Source organism: Salmo salar, chromosome 01, assembly GCF_965601325.2.
Source record: "Salmo salar chromosome 01, fSalSal1, whole genome shotgun sequence".
In the NCBI taxonomy this organism is placed as follows: Eukaryota; Metazoa; Chordata; class Actinopteri; order Salmoniformes; family Salmonidae; genus Salmo; species Salmo salar.
In genome coordinates, this window is record NC_138291.1 from 31,992,221 (window position 1) to 32,018,230 (window position 26,010).

The 26,010-nt window shown below is 44.6% G+C and overlaps 4 protein-coding genes across 6 annotated transcripts; 2 read left to right on the forward strand and 2 right to left on the reverse strand.

Moving 5' to 3' along the window:
- Window positions 1-203: 203 nt before the first annotated feature.
- Window positions 204-5,309, reverse strand: crls1 (cardiolipin synthase 1). Of its 2 annotated transcripts, XM_014171545.3 has the most exons (8): window positions 4,635-5,309; window positions 4,396-4,532; window positions 3,991-4,128; window positions 2,648-2,777; window positions 2,379-2,464; window positions 2,112-2,180; window positions 1,890-1,981; window positions 1,478-1,774 (listed from the first exon to the last, which is right to left on the reverse strand). In XM_014171545.3, the coding sequence occupies exons 1-8, from the start codon at window positions 4,966-4,968 to the stop codon at window positions 1,684-1,686; spliced, it is 1,077 nt and encodes a 358-aa protein (XP_014027020.2). In that variant the 5' UTR covers window positions 4,969-5,309; the 3' UTR covers window positions 1,478-1,683.
- A 1,477-nt stretch (window positions 5,310-6,786) lies between these two features.
- On the reverse strand, window positions 6,787-13,489 carry mcm8 (minichromosome maintenance 8 homologous recombination repair factor). The gene is made up of 20 exons (XM_014190959.3): window positions 13,253-13,489; window positions 12,122-12,255; window positions 11,850-11,930; window positions 11,480-11,562; window positions 11,156-11,305; window positions 10,984-11,084; window positions 10,710-10,908; window positions 10,517-10,602; window positions 10,199-10,347; window positions 10,026-10,100; window positions 9,789-9,924; window positions 9,661-9,691; window positions 9,413-9,553; window positions 9,196-9,337; window positions 8,873-9,068; window positions 8,572-8,785; window positions 8,289-8,498; window positions 8,101-8,177; window positions 7,056-7,245; window positions 6,787-6,940 (listed from the first exon to the last, which is right to left on the reverse strand). Exons 2-20 carry the CDS (start codon window positions 12,246-12,248, stop codon window positions 6,848-6,850), a joined length of 2,481 nt encoding a protein of 826 aa, XP_014046434.3. The 5' UTR covers window positions 12,249-12,255; window positions 13,253-13,489; the 3' UTR covers window positions 6,787-6,847.
- Window positions 13,490-13,706: 217 nt separating this feature from the next.
- Window positions 13,707-20,205, forward strand: napba (N-ethylmaleimide-sensitive factor attachment protein, beta a). Of its 2 annotated transcripts, XM_014190972.3 has the most exons (10): window positions 13,707-13,943; window positions 16,925-17,007; window positions 17,175-17,291; window positions 17,553-17,599; window positions 17,880-17,957; window positions 18,054-18,109; window positions 18,330-18,414; window positions 18,504-18,608; window positions 18,768-18,836; window positions 18,962-20,205. In XM_014190972.3, the coding sequence occupies exons 1-10, from the start codon at window positions 13,846-13,848 to the stop codon at window positions 19,112-19,114; spliced, it is 891 nt and encodes a 296-aa protein (XP_014046447.1). In that variant the 5' UTR covers window positions 13,707-13,845; the 3' UTR covers window positions 19,115-20,205. The 2 variants fall into 2 exon arrangements, with proteins under 2 accessions (XP_014046447.1, XP_014046463.1); XM_014190988.2 differs by lacking the exons at window positions 13,707-13,943; window positions 16,925-17,007; window positions 17,553-17,599 and having other exon boundaries at window positions 17,184-17,291.
- A 436-nt stretch (window positions 20,206-20,641) lies between these two features.
- On the forward strand, window positions 20,642-24,497 carry LOC106599699 (tribbles homolog 2). The gene is made up of 4 exons (XM_014191006.3): window positions 20,642-20,854; window positions 21,235-21,524; window positions 22,361-22,466; window positions 24,273-24,497. The coding sequence occupies exons 1-4, from the start codon at window positions 20,642-20,644 to the stop codon at window positions 24,495-24,497; spliced, it is 834 nt and encodes a 277-aa protein (XP_014046481.2).
- The last annotated feature ends 1,513 nt before the right edge of the window (window positions 24,498-26,010 follow it).

Here is a 26,010-nt window from a genome sequence, read left to right on the forward strand (position 1 = left end):
CTCCACGTATGCAGTTACCCATGACTGCATTTATCTGCACTGACCTGAGTTCAGAGGTGAACTGTGTATTTTGTCTGCAGGATGTTGTTCGCTGGCGGAGGTTAAAAGAACCCTTGTCAGAAGAGCTGAATTCACCTCCGGGATCTGAAGAGTGAATTCTCTCACACACACAAATTGGATTTCAAGGCACCAGCCATGTAACACCTGGATAAATTAATGATTTAATACATTTGTAAATTGTAGTGACCCTCACTGCTTTTCAAGTTTCCAAAACACTACAAATCTGATGTAATGTGCTGATGAAATATCACCTGGTATAATTTGCAGTGGTGGGAAAAGTACCCAATTTTCATACTTGAAAGTAAATATACATTTAATAGACAAAGTCTCAAGTAAAAGTCACCCAGTAAAATCCTACTTGAGTAAAAGTCAAAGTATTTGGCTTTAGATATAAGTATCAAAAGTATAAATAATTTTAAATTCCTTACATTAATCAAACCAGACTGCACGATTTTATTTACGGGTAGCTAGGGGCACATTCCAACACTCAGACATAAATTTACAAACAAAGCGTGTGTTTAGTGAGTCTGCCAAATAAGATGCAATAGGGATGACCAGGGATTCTCTCTTTAAGTACGTGAATTAGACCATTTTCCTGTCCTGCTAAGCATTCAAAATGTAATGAGTACTTTGGTTTCAGGGAAAATGTACAGAGAAAGTACATTTTCTTTAGGAATGTAGGAGTAAAAGTTGTCAAATTTAAATAGTAAAGTACAGATACTTGAAAGTACTAAAGTAGTTTTGGGGGGTATTTTTACTTAAGTACTTTACACCACTGATCATTTGAAGCCTCATTAAATCATGTTTCTTTCCAATATTACTGATGTTGCAGTTTGACTAGCCTTGCACAGCCATCCTTCCAAATCTTGTCTCACTGAACCCTGGGCTTCCAAGGGTTTGACTAAACCTGCTGTACTGGAGAAATCCCTAAGCTAGGAGACAGAACTCCCGAGTGGCGCAGCATCTCAGTGCTAGAGGCGTCACTACAGAGCCTGGTTCGATTCCGGGCTGTATCACAACTGGCCCGTGATCGGGAGTCCCATAGGGCGGCGCACAATTGGCCCAGCGTCAGCCGGGTTAGGGGAGGGTTTGGCCGGGGTAGGCCGTCATTGTAAATAAGAATGTGTTCATAACTGACTTGCCTAGTTAAATTAAATTTAAAAAAACGAATGGCAATACAAATAGCAATAGTCAATCTCATAATCAACAGCTGGTGACTTCAGTAGACCAGCAGATGTCCCTAACACACAGCTTTGACACACTAAACCTTCTTGGTACAATTGGTGGCAATGTTGAAAACGTCCCCATCGCATACACGTTTAAAATTCCCACCACACACACACCCCCTTGCAGAATCCTGATCTTCTTTACAGACCATACTAGCAATCTAAACAAGGAGTTGATACCTACGGCGGGAGAGCAGGATCATGGTTTAATCACATTCATCAGATACAAAACGGTTCCCATGGCAATACTGAGATTAAAAAATACACACTCATAGTTAATTTTGGAGTCTTTCCAAACAAGTGGGTGTGTGTGTTCAACTTGAGTACTCAGGCGCATCAATGGCTGTGGAGTGTATTAAGTTGCAACCGTTACTTGGTGTTTGCTGAGTTGCCATGGTTACTTGGTGCTGTTGAGCACAGCGACAGTCTTCATGCCATAGTGATAGTAGCTGTAGCCTGACACAGTCGTCGTTACCGCTGTGATATACCTGCACATAAACACAGTATTACCAACACACGCAGAACAAAAACAATGAACCATTTAGAGTTTCAGAGTGCAGTGTGTAGCGTGCCAAAACAGACTGCCTGTGGTGTGTTTCTTACCATAGGGCTTGCAGGAGCGGACTGTCTGTGTAGTGAAAGACAGGTGAGGCCAACGATGCTGCTACTAGGAAGAGTTGGATCGCTGTGTTCACCTGCACGCGCGCATACAACCCACACACACACGATTAACCAACTAGACAAACGACTGAGGACTGTTGTATGACGTTTTGTGCATGAGTATTTAGATATATGTGTGTGTATATATAAGGTACAGAAACTTACCTTGCTGAGGGTGGTGGGTTTGAGCTGCGCTGTTGTGTAGCAGGGGTTAAAAAACTTACTGAGAGTCACCTGGAACGAGAGAGAAGGAAAGAGAGAAAGAGAGCGAGAGGGAGCGAAAGATAATTATGTAGTCTAAACAAAGCAACGCCAAAGATCTAAACGCAAACAAAGTTCTGGATCCACTGCCATTCATCTCCTCGTTCCTGTATCCTACTGATGGACCATAGTGTCCGTGACAGCCCTGAACGCTGTGTGTGAGAGACTTACAGGAGGTGGGACAGTCTTGTATCTGACGTAGAAAACAGCTGCTATCAGACCAACGTCTCTGGCTATCACCAACGCTGTCAGGGGAGCTAAGAAAAGACACATGGTCAGAGGTGCTGGAAGAGCACAAATTAAACAACTAATTCATTTTTGCTTTCAAATGTGTCTTCTACATCTATGAGTATTGTGTTGACATTGTTTGGGATTATTAGCCCTGTAAACAAAGATTTAATTGAATTTCGCAGCAAGGAAGGACTTGCATTTCAACACACCTGGGATGAGCTGTGCGTAGGTGAGACTTATGTAGAGAACGCTGATGAGGATTTTATCAGCCAATGGGTCAAGTGCGCTGCCCAGCGCAGACTTCTGACTGGGCCAGTTACGGGCTATATAACCATCCAGCTACAAAGACAACACACAAGGTTAACAGTGTGTAGTATGTATGTGTGTATGGTGGTGTATTATTTAATTTTTTATCAACGTACACTATATATAAACAAAAGTATGTGGACACCCCTTCAAATTAGTGGATTCAGCCATTTCAGCCACACCCGTTGCTGACAGGTGTATAAAATCAAGAACACAACCATGCAATCTCTATAGACAAACATTGGCAGTATTATGGCCTTACTGAAGAGCTCAGTGACTTTCAACGTGGCACCGTCATAGGATGCAAGTCAGTTTGTCATATTTCTGCCCTGCTAGAGCTGCCCAGTCAACTGTAAGTTCTGTTATTGTGAAGTGGAAACGTCTAGTAGCACAACGTCTAGGAGCAACAACGGCTCAGCAACAAAGTGGTAGGCCACACAAGCAATGTCAGCACAATAACTGTTCTTTGGGGGCTTCATGAAATGCGTTTCCATTACCGAGCAGCCGCACACAAGCCTAAGATCACCATGCGCAATGCCAAGCGTCGGCTGGAGTGGTGTAAAGCTCGCCGCCATTGGACTCTGGAGCAGTGGAAATGCGTTCTCAGGAGTGATGAATCATCTTGCAGTCTGACAGACAAATCTGGGTTCGGCGGATGCCAAGAAAACACTACCTGCCTCAATGCATAGTGCCAACTGTAAAGTTTGGTGGAGGAGGAATAATGGTCTGGGGCTGTTTTTCATGGTTTGTGCTACGCCCTTTAGTTCCAGTGAAGGGAAATCTTAACACTACAGCATACAATGACATTCTGGACGATTCTGTGTTTCCAACTTTGTGGCAACAGTTTCCCTGTTTCAGCATGACAATGTCCTCGTGCACAAAGTGTGGTCCATACAGAAATGGTTTGTCGACATCAGTGTGGAAGAACTTGACTGGCCTGCAAAGAGCCCTGGACTCAACCCCATTGAACACCTTTAGGATCAATTGGAACGCTGACTGCGAGCCAGGCCTAATCGCCCAACATCAGTGCCCAACCTCACTAATACTCGTGGCTGAATGAAAGCAAATCCCCGCAGCAATATTCTAACATCTAGTGAAATGCCTTATTGCAACAAAGGGGGGACCAACTTCATATTAATGCCCATGATTTTGGAATTAGATGTTCAACAAGCAATGTCCACATATTTTTGGTCATAGAGTGTATTTCAAGCTGTATGTATGTGTGTATTTCGAGCTGTGTGTGTACCACGTCAGTAAATCCAGCCAAAGCAAACAGCCCAAGGGAGAGGTGAAAGTGTTGCTCAGTTATCAGGACTCCCAGGACTGGAGCCAGTGCGATGCGACACACACACAGCAGGTTGGGGATGGTCCACGGGTTCTCATACTGAAACACACATAGAAAGTAAAAAAACAAACACTGGTTGAGCAATATTTAGTGCAGGACTGTGCATTGTTCATATGACTAGAGAGTGTGTGGTTCTTTGCCTTTAAAACATGCCATGACAGGACAAAAGTGACAGCAAGGGAAACCAGCCCTAAAAGTAGACTCAGCAATATGGCATAATTTAACCGACAGCAGGGCAACTTCCTGCTCACAGACATCAACAACAATGAATCTGCCAAGACTACCACACCGACCTACACCACCTACCAGTTCTTTAAACTTGAACAGTCCTTGACCAAGATCAGATGGTCCATCAGCTGGCTGGGTGGTTTCCCTCAGGTCCACTCCAGGTGTGCAGTCGGCTGGGGTCTCACGGGGTTTTCCACTACAGAGACCTCTCCAGCCTGGAAACACACCAGAACTCAATGGGAACAACCTCAACCCCAGGAGAACATGAGAGTTAGACGAGTGATCCGTAGGGTAAAACCTAAAGCGGCTGTCGTTACCCTGCGTCCTCTCGTGACCTCTGCGGCGACAAGATCGGGTGACGCTTTCGTTGGGACCCTTTAGCGCATGGGCGCTAACCTCAGGGGTCGTTGGGCTGGGGATGTGCGTGTCCTGTGGGGGGGGTGTGTGATATTGTGTGTAGCTGGACCACTGGGCGACAGAGGAGACGCTGTTTTTAAGTCTCTGCAGCAACTTCAGTTCTACCCTCACACACACACCTGTCTGCTGCCGCCATGACGCAGGAATTGCCCAACACACACTTCTCGCACAGTGCGCTACGTGCCCTCGCGCACACACCGCCAAGTTATTTTTAGAAACCGACAAGAAGAACATCGCGAACAAGACGCGACTTACAAACTAACCTCATTTACCACTCTTCATACACACACACAACTGTTTATAACACCTCCACGCTGGTTCATATTTGTCCTGTTTCCTTAGTATCAACCAGCAGCTCTAGCCGATCAAGCCAACGTGTTCCATGTTTGCTGCCGTATTCCGCGACAGTTTTACGACGTCGTGGTATTGGTGGATATCACCAGAGATACAAGCATCTCCGATGCCAGTAATACAGGGTTTCCCAAAACTGTGATTTAAAAGGTTAGCTAGGTTTGATAATTTGGGTGATTATAATCCGATAATGCAGGATGTCACACCATTTTGGGCGTTCAGAGTGCATAATTTTACCACTACCTGCCTCCTTTTCTCTAAAATGTGAAGGTTATTTATTTCACGCGTGCGCAGTCAGATAAATCCTTGAACCAGTCACTTGCACCACAGCTGAACAAACAGCGCCTCGCAGTGGACTCTATACGCAACTCCAAAGGAGTCTGCAAAACCCTGTTCCTAATATTTTTACTTTATTTTATCAAAATGTTCATATTTCTAGCTTATTTATTTTGTCACATTCGTCCCCAGAGCAGTTAAATTATAAGATTTGCATAATACAAATAGTCAAAATACATGAACATTAAACTGTTACATATTAATATACAGTACCAGTCAAAGGTTTGGACACACCTACTCAAGGTGAAAGTCAGTCAATCTGGAAAATTTCAAGAACCTTCAAGTGCAGTCGCAAAAAAACATCAAGCACTATGATGAAACTGGCTCTCATGAGGACCGCCACAGGAAAGGAAGACCCAGAGTTACCTACAGGGGATAAGTTCATTGGAGTTACCAGCCTCAGAAATTGCAGCCCAAATGAATGCTTCACAGAGTTCAAGTAACAGACACATCAACATCAACTGTTCAGAGACTGTGAATCAGACCTTCATGGTCGAATTGCTGCAAAGAAACCACTACTAAAGGACACCAATAAGAAGAAGAGACGTGCTTGGGCCAAGAAACATGAGAAATGGACATTAGACCGGTGGAAATCTATCCTTTGGTCTGGAGTCCAAATTGGAGATTTTTGGTTCCAACAGCTGTGTCTTTGTGAGACGCAGAGTAGGTGAAAGGATGATCTCCGCATGTGTGGTTTCCACCGTTTAGCATGGAAAAAAAGGTTGATGGTGTCAGAGTGCTTTGCTGGTTACACTGTCAGTGATTTATTTAGAATTCAAGGCACACTTAACCAGCATGGCTACCACAGCATTCTGCAGCGATACCCCATCCCATCTGGTTTGCGCTTAGTGGGACTATCATTTGTTTTTCAACAGGACAATGACCCAACACACCTCCAGGCTGTGTGAGGGCTATTTGACCAAGAAGGAGTGATGGAGCGCTACATCAGATGACCTGGCCTCCACAATCACCCAACCCCAACCCAATTGAGATGGTTTGGGATGAGTTGGACAGCAGAGTGAAGGAAAAGCAGCCAACAAGTGCTCAGCATATGTGGGAACTCCTTCAAGGTTGTTGGAAAAGTATTCCAGGTGAGAATGCCAAGAGTGTGCAAAGCTGTCATCAAGGCAAAGGCTTGATGGCTACTTTGAAGAATCTTAAATATATTTTGATTTAACACTTTTGGTTACTACAGGATTCCATATTTGTTATTTCATATAGTTTTGATCTGCACTATTATTCTACAATGTAGAAAATAGTAAAAATAAATAAAGACCCTGGAATGAGTAGGTGTGTCCAAACTTTTGACTGCTACTGTATAGATATACATCTCAGTATTGGAAGAATTCACTGATACACAACCAATTATTTACAAAACATGTGTATTGCAATAAGTAACAGCAGGTCTTTAAATTATGTTTGTGTATTATATAGTCTGTAGCTGGTACTGTCTGTGTCCTTTCTTCAGCAGGTAGCCCTGTTCATTCAGAGAACTGATGAAACCCTCAAAGTCTGCAACCTGAATCAAAACACACACACACACACACACACACACACACACCCTTTTGAATTCCATGACCTGCAACATAACAGCAGCCGACTGAAAGCAACAGACAGAGGTGTGTGGGTGTTACCTGTATGTTGAGGTCCTTGGCCAGGCTGCGTAGCTGTGTGAGGTCGTACAACATGGTGTGTGTGCGCTGAGCGTGTGTGTTGAGCGCAGTGATAAATCTCTTGGCAGCCGAACGCTGACTCATCCCAACACCCAGTACTGACCGCTCAAAGTCCAGACCTCCACTACCATCAGAGAAGGTATCTGCCAGACTGACACACACAATACACACACACACACGAATGTCCCCCACAGAATTGTCCCTTTTATTTGAGCGTATTTTCATAAATCTGTTTTACCATTCAGAAATGAAAGCACTTTATCTAGTCCTCCCCCATTTGAAAGTATCATAAGTATTTGGACAAATTCACTTATAGTGTAGTCAATTTAGTCAAACGTTTTGTATTTGGTCCCATATTCCTAGCATGCAATGACTACAAACTTGTTGAATGCATTTGCAGTTTGTTTTGCTTGCGTTTCAGATTATGTTGTGCCCAATATAAATTAATGGTAAATAATGGATTGTGTCATTTTGGAGTCACTTTTATTGTAAATAAGAATATAATATTTCTGAACACTTCTACATTAATGTGGATGCTACCATGGATTACAGATAATCATGAATGAATCATGAATAATAATGAGAAACCTTTAGAGGTATAAATATCATACCTCCCAAAAATTGCTAAGCTCCATGTTTTGGGGGCATGATCTCTGTGCATCTGTAACGAACTCACCCATCATTATTCTTTCAATACTATCTGTGATCATGGTAGCATCCATATTCATGTAGAAGTGTTTAGAATCATTCTGTTCTTATTTACAATAAGTGACAGTACATTATGTACCCCAAAAGTGAATTTGTCCAAATACATCTGACACCTTTATTTCTAAACAGTAAAACAGATATGTATGGAAATACACTCAAATAAAAAGATGATATTCTGTACTCACCACCTAAAACATTTGATTTCAAATCCAAACTGCTTGAGTAGAGGCAAATTAAATGTTTCAGCTTCATTGTCCAAATAAATATGTAGGGGAATGTATGTGGGATAGTGTGTTACCTGTGTTTCATGATCTCCACTACGTCTTCAGCGTCACTCTTGGTGGCTGTCTCTCTGAGCTCCAGCTTCGCCCGCGCCTACACACACATAGTCAGGGCACAGGCTCAGGTCTGTGTGACATGTTAGAGACTTTAGGATGTGTTATGATCAAATTCCATGTGTGTATTTGAGTGAGTGTGTTTGACTACCTCTGTGAGGCGGATGAGGGACTCCAGCTGGCGTGTGGTGATGGGTGTGCCGTCGACGGGGTGTGTGTGTGAGCGTAGGGAGAGGTAGAAGTCCTGGAGCGTCTGGGCAGCGGCGGTAGAGAGCGAGGGATGAACGTAGCGACGCGCATAACCAACATATTTTCTCAGCAGGGAGTGGGGGATGGGGTCTACACACTCCCCTGGACACACCTAACAGAGACAGACTCAATGTCAGAAATTCCATATATTTTGGTAAAGTACTTTGGTATTTGTGTGTGGGTACCTGCAGCCGGTCAGAAAGAGGTGTGTCAGAGGGCTCCAGCAGCGAGCTCTGTGATTGATGGTCGTCTCCTCGTGTAACCACGGCACCTGAAGCCCCTCCCTTCCCTGACCTGACGGCCATGACATGTTCCGACAGCCGGCGGTCATGTGACTCATCAGGAACATCCAATAGGAGGAAGACCACGTCAAACCTCGAAAGGAGGGCACTGCCCATCCTACACACACATACACAAAATAAGTCAACTTGTACCTACAGTTTAGCATTAGCTAAAAATGAAAGGTGAAAATGTGTGTGAGTCTACTTGAGGTTTTCGGAGACCGTCTTGGCCCTGTTGTAGTGTCCTCCAGCAGGGTTAGCAGCAGCGATAACAGAGGTCCTAGCAGGTAGGGAACACACCAGACCAGCCTTAGCCAGACTGATGGTCTGCTGCTCCATGGCCTCTAGTAACGCTTGTTGCTGGTGGCCCAGCTTATCAAACTCATCTATACAGCACAGCCCTGACACAAACGGCACAGATAGGTTGGATGACAGTTGGGATGATGATAGTTGGGATGTAAGCGCACACACACACACACACACACACACACACACACACACACACACACACACACCACCTCCCCCTACCTTGGTCTCCTAGTACCAGAGCTCCAGCCTCCAGTGCGTAGTCTCCAGAGCCGGCGTCTCTGGACAGGGTGACGGTCAGCCCTGACGTACTGGTAGTGTTACCACACACATAGATCCCCCTGGGAGCCACATTACACACCGCCTACACACACACACACACACACACACAGTTACAACGGCTGAGGTTGGCGTGTTCATAAGTGTGTGTGCATGTTACCTGTAGCATCTGACTCTTCCCCAGGCCAGGGTCTCCCACCACCAGTATATGAGGGTCTCCTCTGATGGGGATCCTGTTCTTATCATCAGCATGCTTCTGACTGCCTCCAAACAACGCTAAGGACAGGCCTGCTTTTACTAGCTACACACAAACAAAACACACATTTCTTTTTAAACAAACACATTTTTTTGAAACATGGCCATAGCTTACCTGAAACAACATGACCAATGGAAACTAGGCTTACTCACCAGGTGGCCGTAGATGGCTGGACACAAGGAGCTGGAATACAAATCACATCAGTCACTCACAATATATAACAAAAGCACTATATTAGTACAGTAGTGTCACAGTAGTATTCTGTGTGTGCGTGTCTTACTGTACGATGAGCTTCAGTAGATCAGGTTGGCTGTGTATTTCCTGGATGGCGTACAGCTCCTTCAAAGAGAACTCGATCCCCGATGACCTTTCCCCTCCAGATGACCCCTGACCTCCAGCCTCCTTCACTTTCTGACCTTAAGAAGAAACTTGATTGTCCACACAATTTGAAAACACTTCATTGTTTGGCCTCCCAATAACATGAGTAACAACTACACAATAACGGACCTACAGCTACCTTTAGAGTTGCTGACGGAGTTGGCCTCAATGTAGAGCAGGAACATACACTTATCCTTCTTCCCCCTGCTGCCGCCTACACACACACACACCACACAAAACACACACACACACCTCATCAATTACTCAGACAGTGCCAGTGATGTTAACAACTGTGTGTGTGTGAGTGAATACCGTCGTCTTGGCTGACTCGGACTGTTCCAGTAATAGTAACAGTGTCTCCAGGGACCGCACTGTCACAGAGGTCAGAGGTCAGATGACATTCCACCGTCCGAGGGATCCGCCCTGCCTCCCTCTGCTCTCCTCCAATCAGCTCCTGGACCCTGGGGCACCATGGGAAATAGAGTTTGCAAACACAGCCTCAGTCCCCTAAACACTTTCCCCCCTAGTCACTGACCCATAGCCCATACTAGTCCATAACCCTAGAAACGTATGGAGATATAAGAAGATTGGATAGGTATGTATAAGCATTATAAATAATAGTGTAGTTACTTGATATTCTGCCAGTCCACAGTGAGGGTGAGAGGGGAGCTCCTGTTGGGGACGAAGGAATGACTGCGACACTGTGGCTGCACACACTGAAGAAACACACGCACAATCAGCACACACACACACAGCCTGTGGTTCAAACCAATGTAGGTTGTAGTGAAAGTGCTTTGTGGCAAGGTGAGTGTATGTGTTGTACCTTGGTGGGCATGGTGAACTTGCCATGTGGCAGGGTGAGTGTGTGTGTGTGTGAGCAGCCGGAGCAGGTGAAAGCCAAGCGTGTGCAGAGTGGCCTGATGTTGCTGACACGTACCACGGTCCCCCTCACACACACCAAACGACCAAACACACTCGCGCGCAGCGTCCTCAGGGCTGTCAATGGCTCATAGTTATACAACCTGAAACAAACACACAGTTATACAACCTGAAACTGAGTCAGAGAGAGACCGTGAGAGAGAGTGTGCGTGTTTTACCTGGCGCTGATGTGGGGTATGTTAATGATGGGTGTGGCTCCCCCAGGAAGCCCTTCCCCCTGTAACTCTGCAGCGTGTCTCTCCAAGTCCATCGTCAAAACCTGACACACACACACACATATTAAAATACATAGACATAACTACCTTCAGTGAAGCGTGTGTGTATATGTACCTGGTGTATGGCGAGGCCCAGACAGTTGAGGGTGGTCTCTGGTTGTTCTCTCAGCTGATTGGACAGGTCCGGCAGAGCCATACACACCTTCTTATCCTCAACAAGAGCCTTATAGTCCACCAACACACTGCCCTGACGCTCAATCTCATCCTACACACACACACACACACACACACACACACACACACACACACACACACACACACACACACACACACACACACACACACACACACACACACTAATTAAGCTTGCCCACTCACCAAAGGCTACTATTTTTAGAGGTTAAAACAATGTGCAGAAATCTCATTTTTTTCAACTTACTTTGTCATAGAGGTGTATCTGTGAGGTGAAGTACTGTTCAAACACTTTGATCTTCTCCACATACGGAGAACTCTCTATGAAACCTTCATACAGGAAACACACACACACAAATAGATCATTACAAAAAAAAATAGGTATATAGACATAGACACACACACACACACACACACACACTAAAATACAAACACACAACAGGAGGTTTGCGGCACCTTAATTGAGGAGGACGGGCTCGTAGTAATGGCTGGGGCAGAATAGGTGGAACGGTATCAAATACGTCAAACACATCACTTCCATGTGTTTGATGCAATTCCATTTACTCCATTATTATGAGCCGTCCTCCCCTCAGTAGCCTCCACTGATACACACCTACCTTCAGTGAAGTAGAGGGCCCAGCCTTTATAGGGAGAGAGTCTGTCCAGAGTGGTCTGAGACACACGGGACTGAGAGGAGCCTAGAAAGAGACAGCAAGAGAAAGAGATACTGAAGCCTCCACAATGGAGTCAGTGTTGTCCCAAAACCAAGGGGTTGGAAATCATTGAGGGGTTAAGGAATATTTTGAGGCTAGTAAGGGGCTAGTCTTATCTCTAACTGTCCCTTACCTCTAACCAGGCTAACTGTGTGGTGTGTGTGTCTGACCCATACCTCTTTGAGCACTGGGGGGGCGTGAGTTTCCTCTCCATGGTCTTCCCCTCCACCCCCCTCCTCCTCCCCTCCATCCTCCCCTCTGCCCTCCTCTGCGGGAGCCGTGAGCAGAACCCTCTCCACTCATCTTACACCTGGAAATGAGAGAAGGATAACGTAGAGAAAGAGAGAGGTTCAGGTGTTTGGGGATGAATAGGGATAGCTCATTCTGAAGGCATCCTAACATCCTGAACATTTGTGAAAAACTAACATTGGAGAATGGAGCAAAGCAGGCTAAAGTTGCCAATGAAGATAGTCCTCGCTCTAATAATGCCTCGTTCCTTGTTGGAGTGTATCATGGAGAAGGATGTGTTTTTGGTAGATCCATTTGCAGTCAACGAGATGGTGGAGGACACACTGGGAAAGGTGGAGTCAAAGTGACCAGGAGTGGTATTGTGTTGATTTATTGCATGTTAGAAGAACAAAATTAAAGTGCATTATGTCTTGGGGAATTATCAGAGTATTTAGTAGAAAGCTTTAATTTTCTGATCTGGGCACCGGTAAAAGGTGTCATCTCTGGCGTTGCGGTGGAAATTGAGGTTGGAAAACTAAAAGCAGAATGGTACCAGGAGTAGTGGGGGCAAGTCGAATGAACTGTATGGAAAAATGGAAGGACAGAGGAAAGCCTATATAAATACGGTATGTTGTGGAAGAGTCAGTGGAATCACGTTCCTGAGTTCCCTGTAAGGGTGAAGAAGGTCGAAGTAGCAAGAATCCGAGCTGTCCACCAGGTCTCCTATGCAGAGGCAGTGCAAATAGCTGAATTAAAAAGTACAAATTATGAAGAAATGGCAATGGATGCTCCGCGGACCGCCATAATGCCGATGAAGAGAAGATTAACCTCGCTAACATAACTCGTTTAATAGAGGAATATGACGCAATTAACAGTCAATTCAATAGCTAACGTTAGCTGTTATGTTGGGTGTGAACGACAGCTAACTTAGGTCACCTGAGCTAGCTAACTCACAATGTATGGTGAAAAGTTACCACCTAGCTTAACTATCTTCAGCTACCTCACCTGCTACTAGAATAGCTAAATTAGTTAGCTAGCAAACGTTAGCTACAATCGTGGAGACAAATGTTTCTACTCACCCGAGTTGCTTGGCTGGGAAGCAAACGTCACTTCTAAAGACAAACTTTACAGAATAATAGATACTCTTTGGTTACGCTTCTTTCATACGCTAAATGTGCAATGATATTCTTAACTAGCTAACGTTATAGCAGATATATAAACCATATATTTGGTTAACAACACGACAGCTTCTGTATTAAGTTGATGATGGTTCTGTTTATTTTTTTAGCTTTGGCGCAATTTCGAGGCAACTTCCGCTTCTTTGCAGCGGAAGACCATACCAACAGGATAAACAAATACTAATCATAGTTTTGTTTTAAGTCTTGTATGAATAGCTATATAACATACTTGTTATAGGAACTAGCAGAAAATATAAATGCAGTATGATTCGTACGGGGGGAAAGTGTACTGGATTAAAACGTGCAATTTACTCCAGCTCGCTAGGTGGTGGTGATGCACCAAGACTTAGAGGAAATCAGAATAAATAGTCACACAACCGAGGAAGATTCTCTCTCATCAGCACCACCTCTCAGCATCCATTCCCAGCTAAACGGATTCTCCGGAATATTTGTTTTTACCTTGTCGACGACACACACACACAGCCCAAACAGCGATGGATACCTCCGGGAAAGAGAAGGAGGCGATGCAGCTGATGGCTGAAGCCGACAAGAAGGTCAAATCCTCCGGCTCATTCCTGGGGGGGATGTTCGGGTGAGATGAGATGCACTGGTTTCCTTGTTCAAGTCAGTACACGAGCGCTGATTCAGTAATTCATCACGGAGGGGGGAAGGGTCGATGCGTTGCATGACATTGGACAAAAAAATCGCGAGGGTATTGGTGATGTAGCTGTATTATGATTAGGCCTACATTAATGTAAATGTTTTAAAAGTGTCATTATGCAGTAGTGAGGGGGAGAATGTCGGGCCTGTTTGTCGCAGTCAGTCAGGCCTCTGCCTTGGGGAGAAGATCTGCAGTGTTCCGGTCATCTGACAGCAAATTGTCAACATTTACTGTTTAACCACCAGGATATCGTTGCTCATTACAGATGAAAGGGTAGTGGCCTATTATATAGGTATGGAAGTCCAGAAAGGACATACTGTATGAATAAATAAATAAATAAATTTTTTCGTTATGTCGAGATCACAACTTATTTACACAACATCACCAAAAGTATGTGAACACCCCTTCAAATTAGTGGATTTGGCTATTTCAGCCACACCCGTTGCTGACAGGTGTATAAAATTGAGCACAGAGCCCTGCAATCTCCATAGACAAACATTGTCAGTAGAATGGCCCGTACTGAAGGGCTCAGTGACTTTCAACATGGCACCGTCATAGGATACCACCTTTCCAACAAGACAATTGTCAAATTTCTTCCCTGGTAGAGCTTCCCCGGTCAACTGTAAGTGCTGTTATTGTGAAGTGGAAACGTCTAGGAGCAACAACAGCTCAGCCACAAAGTGGTAGGCCACACAAGCTCACAGAACAGGACCTCCAAGTGCTGAAGCGCATAGCATGTAAAAATCGTGCGTTCTCGGTTGCAACACTCACTACCGAGTTCCAACCATCTTCTGGAAGCAACGTCAGCACAAGAACTGTTCGTCTGGAGCTTCATGAAATGGGTTTCCATGGCCAAGCACCCGCCAGCAAGCCTCAGATCACCATGCACAATGCCAAGAGTCTGCTGGAGTGGTGTAAAGCTCACTGCCATTGGACTTTGGAGCAGTGGAAACGCGTTCTCTAGATTGATTAATCACGCTTCACCATCTGGCAGTCTGACAAACCATACAGAAATGGTTTGTCAAGATCATTGTGGAAGAACTTGACTGGTGTGGAAGAACTTGACTGGTCTGCACATAGCCCTGAGCTCAACCCTATTGAACACCTTTGGGTTGAATTGGAACGCAAACTGTGAGCCAGGCCTAATCACCCAACATCAGTGCCGACCTCACTAATACTCTTGTGGCTTAATGGAAGCAAGTCCCCGCAGCAATGTTCCAACATCTAGTGGAAAGCCTTCCCAGAGGAGCGGAGGCTATTATAGCAGCTAAGGTGGGACCAACTCCATATTAATGCCCATGATTTTGGAATGAGATGTTCGACGAGCAGGTGTCCACATACTTCTGGTCATGTAGTGTATCTCATGATCACGACATAACAAAAGTTGTTTTGTCGAGATCACAAGATACACTCTATAAATAGGAGTGTGAAGGTATTGATGATGGATTGACAGTATGGCTGAAGTGGAAGAGCCCATGGTGGATCAGAGCATACGTTGTTTTATTGATTGCTACACTTAGTTAGAATGTTAGCAAGCTAAATGTTCCTTGCCTAGAGCTAAAAACACATGGGGCATTTAAGCCCTGACTGATGTCTGACGGCAGCACTGTCTCTGACAGTCATTCGCATGGAAGCAATAACGCAGCCAACTTGGCTAGTCTTGTGAGTGAGCTAGCTAAGTAGTCTTGTTACCTAGCTTGCTAGCTAGCTTGTTATCTGTGCAGGTTGTTAGCTTGCATAACTGATATACATATAATTGTAAGGGACACTTAATATTTTTATGGATAATATTTCAATTTACAGAGCTTGATCAGATTCAATAGCAGCTTCAGAGGCTGATAAATTAGGATTCTGCCTTGTAGGCTTTCCTTGTTAAAGCTCCTTGCAAGCAGATCAGCATTCAGTGTATGTATATGATCAAGAGTGGTTGCACTCTGTTCCTGGCAGGCTGATCCGATTCAATAGCATCCTCAGAGGCTAATAATATGAGCCTTGCATATGAGGCTGCTATTGAATCTAATCAGCCTATCAGGAATAGAGCACACCCACTCTAGATTATATGCATCAGCCTATAAAGCACTTTGACAGCTAATCTGCATGAAAGGAGCCTTACCTATGAAACAGCCTACAAGGCAACATCCTGACTTATCAGCCTTTGTGGCTGAAATTGTATCTGATCAGCCTGTCAGGAATGGAGCTTACACACTGTAAATTGAAATATTATCCACAAAACATGAAGTGTCCCATATAATTAAATAACAGTTACGGAAGCTAACAAACAGCATAGAGAGCAAGCTAGCTTGTTATCTAGCTAGCTAGCTCACAAGACTAGCCAAATGCATGCGATTGGCTGTGGTCTTGGGTGCGGCATGCAGCCTGGTAGACTACCTGTCAGGCATCATTCAGGGCTTTAATGCCCCACGAGAGCACTGCGATCAATGCAGCCACATGGCTCCTTGATGAGGTTGTTATCGTGCATCTGAACAAATTAATGGATGATCCATGGTACTTTTGATTATCTCGTGATTTCAACAAAACAACTTTTGTTATGTCGTGATCACGAGAAAATGATCTTGTGATCTTGACAAAACAGTTTTATGTACTGTAATGATCATGAGATAAATAAGTCGTGATCTTTAGATAACAAGATAATATTTTTTTTATTCATACAGTATGTCCTCTCTGGACTTCCATATTGGCCTATTCTGTAGAACAGACATGGCTCTCTGACATGTAGAGTAGGCCAACTCTACTCTATTCATGAGATTTCCTTTAGTAGACAACATTCAGTTTGTATCCTCCTGAATGAGACCCAGTAAACACAAACACACATTTTCTGACGATGTCCAGGTCTATAGCTCATATACCTGCCAGTTTTTAACCATGTGTGTGTGTGTGTGTGTGTATTTCAGGGGGAGTCACCACAAAGTAGAAGATGCATGTGAGATGTATGCCAGAGCAGCCAACATGTTCAAGATGGCCAAGAACTGGACTGGTGGGCCTCACACACACACACACACACACACACACACACACACACACACACACACACACACACACACACACACACACACACACACACACACACACACACACACACACACTGCTGAAATACTATAGATGTTACATAGACATGATAATTATGTTTGTGTGTGTGTGTAGCTGCTGGTAATGCGTTCTGCCAGGGGGCCCGGCTCCACATGCAGCTGCAGAACAAACTGGACTCAGCCACCAGCTTCGTCGACGCAGGGAACGCTTACAAGAAGGCTGACCCTCAGGGTAGGAACATGTACCCACATCCACTCACTCCAAAACATACTAGACTAGAGGGCAAAGCCTCCCTGACATCTGGGACCCTCCCCTTTGATATTAGTCCCTAATAGTAGGTAAAGTATGCTTTTGTCTTTGGTCTCTCTCTCTTACCCTCTCTGGTGGGAAAACCTAACCTCTCTTACTCTCTGCTCCCTTCATATCTCCCTGCCCCCTTTTCTCTTTCTCTCTCCCCTCTTTCACTCCTCCCTTTCCTCCTCTTTCTTGTAGAGGCTATCAACTGTCTAAATGCAGCCATCGATATTTACACTGACATGGTAAGCCTAGTCCAACCCTTGAGCCATGACCTCTAATCCCTAACCTGTGACCTCTAACCATACCACTTTCATCTTTAACCTGCTTCACCCATTTCTATGTGCAAGTGTGCATGTACTGTGTGTGAAGGGGGCTATTTTTTCTAGCCATCATCAGCTGAGACCGCCCGATATAAAGGCTGATACAGAATGTACTGTATATTCTAGTGATTCTGTATCAGCGTTGTTGCAATCGATGTGTTATTCTCCATCTCTGTCCTAATGATCCACATGTGTATTACAGGGTAGGTTTACTATTGCAGCCAAACATCACATCACCATCGCAGAGGTGTATGAGTCTGAGCTGGTGGACATAGAGAAGGTACGGAACACACACAAAACGCGCGCACACACACACACACACACACACAGAACTCCATATGAACAATACTTTATGTGTGTGTCTCCTGTTACCCAGGCGATCGCCCACTATGAGCAGGCAGCCGATTATTATAAAGGGGAGGAGTCCAACAGGTGAGTCTCCTGTGATGTTTAGTATAAATGAATACTATACCATTCAGTTATGCTACCCTCTACTATTACTCAAATGCTATTGTATTATACTACTCAAGTACTTTCTATCATAGAGATTAGGGTTCAGGGGGAGTTGTCATGAGGGGCTCCCCAGGTCTCTATGCTGGGACCTGTGCTGTTCCTTCTGTCTCTCACTGTCTCTCTCCTCTCTCTCTCTCAGTTCTGCTAACAAGTGTCTGCTGAAGGTGGGCCACTACAGTGCTCAGCTGGAGCAGTATCCGAAAGCCATTGAGATCTACGAGCAGGTGTGTTTTGCCTGCATTTTAAAACCCTGAAATGTGATGATCGGTTCTCTCTGAGAGATGTCACAGTGATGTAATGGTGTGTGTGTCAGGTGGCCACCAATACCATGGACAACCCCCTGCTGAAGTATAATGCCAAAGAGTACTTCTTTAAAGCCTCCCTCTGTCACTTCATAGTGGATGAACTCAACGCAAAGGTATTATTATTATCATTATTATTAGTGGTACTTGTTCTCTTGTTTTGAAGCAAGACACACAGAGTAGACACATTCTTCATATTATTCCAACTGAACCGAGGGAGTACCTGTCAATTATTAGTGATTGTGTGTGTGTGTGTTTTGTGTTTTTTTTTATAGCTGGCCATAGAGAAGTATGAGGAGATGTTTCCTGCTTTCGCAGACTCCAGAGAGTGCAAGCTGCTGAAGGTAGACACGATGAGCGCCTTTGTGTGTGTGTGTGCGTGTGTGTAAAAGACTTCACGCTGCTCGTTTAACAGCATAGCTTCCTTCTTCACGAGCCCACACCCATCTCCCCCTCTCTGTCTCTGTAGAAGTTGCTGGATGCCCATGAGGAGCAGAACTGTGAGGCGTTTACTGAAGCTGTTAAAGAGTTTGACTCCATCTCTCGTCTGGACCAATGGCTCACCACCATGCTGCTCCGTATCAAGAAGACCATCCAGGGAGATGCTGGAGATCTCAAATAAAGAGAGATAGAGGGGTGGGTTGGGGGAGGATACAAGAGGGAGGGAGGGATAGAGAAAAAGATGGCTAGGTAGATAGATGATGGAGAGAGAGGATGGGAGAGAGGATGGACAGAGACAGAAGGAGAGATGAGGGAGAAAGGGATGGAGGGAGAGATATAGGGTTAGGGCAGTGGTGTGAAGGGAGACAGGTCTTTATGCGTTTGATGTGTTCAGTGTAAATAAGTCCATGGCTCCTGTAGTCCATCATGTCTTACCATACCTCTCTTCACACTCCTGTCAAAAACGCTGTTTCAACTTAAAATAGGAGTTACCCAGCTGATGTAAAGTTACGTCAACTTATCAAGTTGAGTTGACAAAACCAGGGAACAAATGATTAGATATATTATAGTATACAAGTTCATACAACTTTATATTTTAGGTCAGTGGGGTACACTTACACTCATGTTTTAAGTTGAAACAGTAAGCCTTTTACAGTGCATGTCACACTTAACCTTCCTAACCTCTCCACTGAATGTTCCCTTGTTTGGGCCCTGTGCGTTCATGTTTTAACATGTAGGGCTTACAGATAGTGTGTGAAAAGGTGGAGTGTGTGTGTGTGTGGCACGCACACAATGTATCACATTGAAGCCAATATATCTGTGCCAGTACTGGTTGTCATTGTTTTGTTGTTGTTGTTGTTGTTTTGTGTGTGAGTGAGTGAGTGAGAGAGACCACCAAAGGGACACCCTGTTCTATTCATTATATTTCTATGGTCCCCTTAGATATGTTTTCCACCCCTAGACACCTCCCCTAATCCGCTAGACACTTATGATCTGAAAAGATTGGCTAGGTATAAGCACACACAAATCCAATCCTCTCAGATCTACACGTGTTAAGGGTCAAAGGTTAAGGCCAGAGATTATGGGAAGTGTCTGTAATGTAGTGTGTGTTGCTGTGGTGTGTGTATTCCTCTCAGCATGTTGCCATGGTAATGATGTGTGTGTTCAGTGTTGTGTGCAGTCAAACTACAGGTTATCACACATATCTATATGTTCATGAATTACCACACGTGTGTGCAAAAATTTACTAAAAATAAAACTTCAACAAACTTGCATTTGCTGCGGTGTGTTTGTGTGTGCTTGTGTAAAGAAAGCGAGAAGGGGGAATATTGTATCTTTCTATAATCAAAATCAATGTACAAAAAATGTAATACATTTAAATTGATGGGCATTTTCGTGAAATCAAATAACAATTATATCTAACACTGATTTTCCTAATTGTTTGCACGTTTGTCAGACTGTAGGACTACAAACAAAACATTTCCTTCAGTCTATATCATCTCATCTTGTCAATGAAACAGCAAGCGGCTTCGTCATTTTTTCAGACATTCCGATGTTGTTTTTAGAAAACCGCGATATTTGTTATCAGCAACGTTCTATTGGCAGTTCGTTTCTGGTTGTTTGTTATTTTGTCTACCCTGTCCATTAATCACGGAAGATATTTCACTTTATATATTTCATATAGGTTACGTTTAGATTATTTTATCACATGGACATTCAGGAAGTGTCAGGATCACCTGAGAGCATCCGTCAGTCACCAGATCGCTATAACTCTCTTTCGGACAGTCTCTCGAGCGGTCCTTTTGTATCACGCCATCCCGTCCCGTCCCGCAACGTGGGGAACTACCTGTTGTATGATCCGCTGCAGGAAAACGTACTCAGAGCTGCGAATGCTCATAGCGGAGAGGAGTTGGTGTGCAAGGTCTGTGGATTAAAACAAATATATACAAATATTTATTTTTGAAAACATGATGGTGCCCAATCACCTACTCTTATCTCTTTTCCATCTCAATCGTTGGCGCCATCTTCTAGTCTCTTCTCTCTTTGTCTCCTTACTCCAGCCTTTCCACATTATCTCCTCTTATTCCTGCAGTGCCAACATGCTCAACAGAAACAGGACCCTCATGTACAGTAGGCATGTGTTCGTATGTAGGCTGTGCAAGCACAGTTACACCATAATGCAGATCTAGTCTTATTGGTTTCATAGGGCCTCAAAAGTATTTCTGAATTCCAGTTGTTTCACCTATAATATTGGCTATTGTAGAATCTTTATGTCTTCTCAACAGTGTTCCTGTGTTCTAGGTGCTTCCTGTCTCTCGGTACCGGGAGGTTCTGTGTTCGTACTACTGCCTGCCCCCCCACCCCAACATAATTGAGATGCGTGATGTGGTTGTCGGGGACGCCCATGCCTACTTGTTCTTCCCACGTTCCTACGGGAACCTAGGGGTGATGCTCCAGGCCCGGCGGCTACCTGAGGACACAGCCAGATACCTGTTCCGCCAGCTGGTGTCGGCTGTGGCACATTGCCATAACAATGGACTAGTGCTCAGAGACCTCAAGCTGAACAAGTTTGTCTTCAAGAACAAGGAGAGGTGTGTGTGCAGAGCAGCCTGGTGACCTAGAGGCCGGAGAGGGAGCATACGTGACAAATAGCTTCTTAACAAAGAACAATTTCTCAAGCAAGAATTTTGCTAGGACTATTTGGGAGAGGTCTAAGTAGGAGGGGAAAACTGAAAACTAGCTGTTATTGGCAAAGAGGTTTGGAACTCTTTCTTATTGGTCTATTAACTAATTTACCACCTGTTGATGTCACCAGGCAGGCCAAAACTCCATCCCACCAAAACAGGCTGACATTTCAGGCGCTAAAAGGGCATTGTCATAATTTTCACAATATTATTCCAACCTCATAGTGTGGAAATATATATAAATACAGGAAATCACATTTTTGACTGCACTGGGCCTTTAAAGTTAATTTCCTGCAATTCTACACATTTTGCCATGGGGCAGCAATTCTACTCATTTTGCCATGACTTATGCCATGTTATTGATATCTGAGTGACTTACTAAATCAATGGGGTCCCCCTGGAGGTCAGGGACCCTGGGCACATGCCCTGCGTGCCTGTATTCGGCCATGATTAATACACATTTAGATAGCTGGCTAGACTAATTTACCAATGTAAAAATTGTTAGCTGACATGGCTAATTGAGTTACTGTCAGTGACTGACATACTGTAACAAGAGAAAAACTGCTGATGCACAACCAAATTTGCTCGATTTTGAAATTGCATCTTCTGTATTCTACACCTTGTGTATTCTAGTTGAGATCCCGACTGAGTTTAATTATTTTTGGTCGGGCCCCATTTGTGTGTGTGTGTGTGTGTGTGTGTGTGTGTGTGTGTGTGTGTGTGTGTGTGTGTGTGTGTGTCAGGACCCTGTTGATGCTGGAAAGCTTGGATGATGCAGTCATAATGCAGGAAGGAAACACCTCCCCCTATTGCAGCCCAGGACATGGGGACGTCTCTGGCGGTTTGTGGGTCTGTGCTCCAGCTACAGATGTCTGGTCTCTGGGAGTAATGCTCCACGCGTTGCTATTGGGCTGTTACCCTGTTGGGGCTGGACTAACCCAAGAGAGGGCCGTACTAACCTCGCAGGCTCGCTGTCTGATACGCTCAGCCCTGCATTCTAACCCCAACCTCCGCCTCTCTGCCTCCGAGCTTCTCACACACCCCTGGCTGTCCACACATGCACAGGCATACACACAGGCACATACACCAGATCAGACTGTACCTACCTGACACACACACACAATATAAAGCAACACCAATAAAGGATGACATTTGTATAGAACTGTGTTCTTCATTTTCTTTTATGCTATTTTTAATAACACTATTATTATAGTTTTATATATTGTAGATTAACTTTCACCCTATAGTTGAATCAAAGAGTTTGGAATATACTGGTTAAAGGCACTTAGTCAGTGGCTCTTGATATGAACGTCAACAGTAGCCTACAGCACTTGAGTTTCCGTGCTTTACCATTTTAATCTTTCCATTTGTTGCAATCAACTTAACTGACATTATACAAATGCCTTCTATTCCATGAGCCACATGAGAATTATATCAATATAAAGCTGAATATGTTTCTTAAGGTTTGACTACACTACTTATGGCGCATTTTCACTGAGGATTTACCCTGGTGTTTTAAGCAAGAGGCTCTGACTTTTCTGTTTTCATCTACGCGGGACAGCACCCATGTCTCACTGGGCCATGGCTCCGGTGGACCTGCTTTCGCTTGGGCCCAAAGCCAGGCCACTGGTACTTTTCATTTGGCATTTACATAACAATGGCTAACTGTGAACTTTAACACCTCAAAAAGCAACTGTTTTGATTATGCAGAAGTTTATTCTCACTGTCAGTCTCCCCGGTTACGACCCGTTTTGCCTGTCCTGACCCTGAGCCTGCCTGCCGTCTACGTCTATCGATTTACCAGGATTATGAACCGGGCGTTTCCCAGTGCTCCCTCATTTTCTAGCTACAGCCCTCTTCGTTTTCATCAGACCGTTCAAAGATGGCGTATTTTATAACGCTGATGTCCGGGAAGGTACTCGCCTGGGCTACGGCGGTGTGGGAGCAACAATCCACTGTTTGCCGTAGTCTGGAGGATTTTGTGGCGGAAGTTGTTCGATTCTCCATTGTCTGAGAGAGAGGCGGTTCGGAAGCTACTTCAACTGCATCAAGACTCCCGTAGTGTGGCAGACTACACAGTGCACTTTAACGCCGAGAGTCCCTGGAACCTGGAATCCCTGTTCTACACGTTCCTTCATGGATTTTCAAAGGGAATTAAGGACAAGCTCGCAGCCCGGGAGCTGCCCTTGGACCTCGACTCTCTCATAGCCTTGACCATAAGGATCAATGGGTGACTAATCAATGGGTGACTACTGGAACGCAGTAGGGAGAGGAGGTCTGTTCCCAGGCACACATGCCCGTCCACGGTTTTCCCCTCGCCTGTGAAGAACCCTGGGAATCACTAACGCCTGCATTCCTGAGAGAATCCAAAGTCACCTGAGTTCCCTCAAATGCTTGAGGACTGTCGACCCGCCTCCTCCGGTGCTCATGCAACTCGGCAGGACTAAATTGTCCCCTGAGGAACGTTTACGCAGACTGAGCTCTAAAAGCTGTCTGTATTGTGGAACTTACATATCCACCTGTCCGGTAAAAAGCCCAGGCTCATCAGTAGGTACAGGTACACTGGTGGGCCATATAGGGAGTCTCCCATCTCCCATTACTCGCACTCCTCTCCATGCTATCCTGTTGTGGGGTGACCGGTCAAAATCTCTCCAGGTGCTCGTGGACTCTGGGGCTGATGAGAGCTTTATGGACACTAGCCTGGTGTCGGAGCTGGGTATCTCCACACAACTCCTCTCCGTTCCCATGGACGCCAGAGCATTTGACGGACGCTCTATTGGCAGGGTTACTCACAGTACGATTCCTATCAACCTGCGAGTGTTGGTACCTTCTTCCTCCCCTGAACAGTGGTGGAAAAAGTACTGTCAGGAGTTCACCTAGGGGTCATAATTGGGGCTGTACCAAATGATTGATGTATTAGAAGTATTGATTATGCTTATGTTGTATTAATAGAAGGGAGGGGTTATAAGACCCCTCCCTCCTTACATTTATAGGATCCTAGACAACAGATTAACAATATATATACATTATGAGGTTTAATATTGTTCCACAGTTGTTTTCTAGTTCTCTCTCTCTGCCTCTTATAAAGAGACCCCTCTGAGAAATGTGTGACTGAGACAGAACTTTGCAGGGGAGTGTAGGAGATAAGACTAGTCAGACATTCCACTATAAATCAATTTGGACATTTACTGCTAAGCTGTTAGATAACACTAAAAGCCTTGTTTATATAGCTGTGTAGGCATGGTTTTGGTCTCATGAGTAAAAGGTAATGATGTAAGCAGTGACATCACTAGGGCTGGACTTCGGGTTTAATAAAATAACATGGGACCTTTTCTTTGATGCAGAACTTGCTTGGAAACATGCGTGCTATGTTCCTGATTGTCAACTTCTGTCTGCAATTGCATTAATAAAGGTTTTTGAATTATTTAATTAAAGATATTGTCATAATGCTAATTTCACCAATGAGCCAATGATTGACAAGGAACAAGGAAAAGAACCTCAACAGTACCCAATTGTCATACTTGAGTAAAAGTATAGATACTTTAATAGAAAGTTACTCAAGTAAAAGTGAAAGTCACCCAGTAAAACACTACTTGAGTAAAAGTATAAAAGTATTTGGGTACGCTGGTGACGCTCTCTCTGTGCTCCTATCCAGGGCGTACAATTTACTATTAATACTTGACCAACCCCTCCCCTGCTGTGTTCATTTAGTAATATTTAATTAGGAATCAAACCCAATTTACTAATTTGGCAACTCTTTCAGCCATTTTTTGTCCTTTTCATCTTAAAATGTTGAAACAACAATGGCCATGAATCACAAAAGAGCAGGCCTCTACTAAAGCCCCGGGCTCACCAGACACTGATTCTGATCCCCCCCAAGGTAATGGCGGCTATCATTAAGTCTGAACAGACTGTGCTGGCTAAGGTGGAGTCACTATCCACTGACCTATCTGCACAAATAGCCACTCTCGCCACCAAGGTCACAACAAAGATCGACTCCGTTAAAAAAGTCTTGGTGAAACAGGACACCCGTCTGAATAGCCTGGAAGGCGGCGCAAATACTTACGCCGACAAAGTGGTGACACTGGAAGAGCAAGTCACCCGGCTATCAGATGTCGTCAAACTTACTTCCAAGGTCGAGGACCTTGAGAACAGACAGCGCCGGGGGAACGGTCGCATTTTCAGCGTAAGAGAGGGACTTGAGACCGTAGGCGGAATGCGGCTTACCCTATCCATAGCTAAACTGCTACAGGAAATTCTAGGCCTCGATTACGCCCCCACCCTTGACCGTGTGCACAGAAGCTTACAGTCCGTACCGAAGAATGGGGAGCCGCCCAGACCCATCTTAGTCAAATTCCACTACCTTCAGGAGAAGGAGGATGTCTTCCGTAAT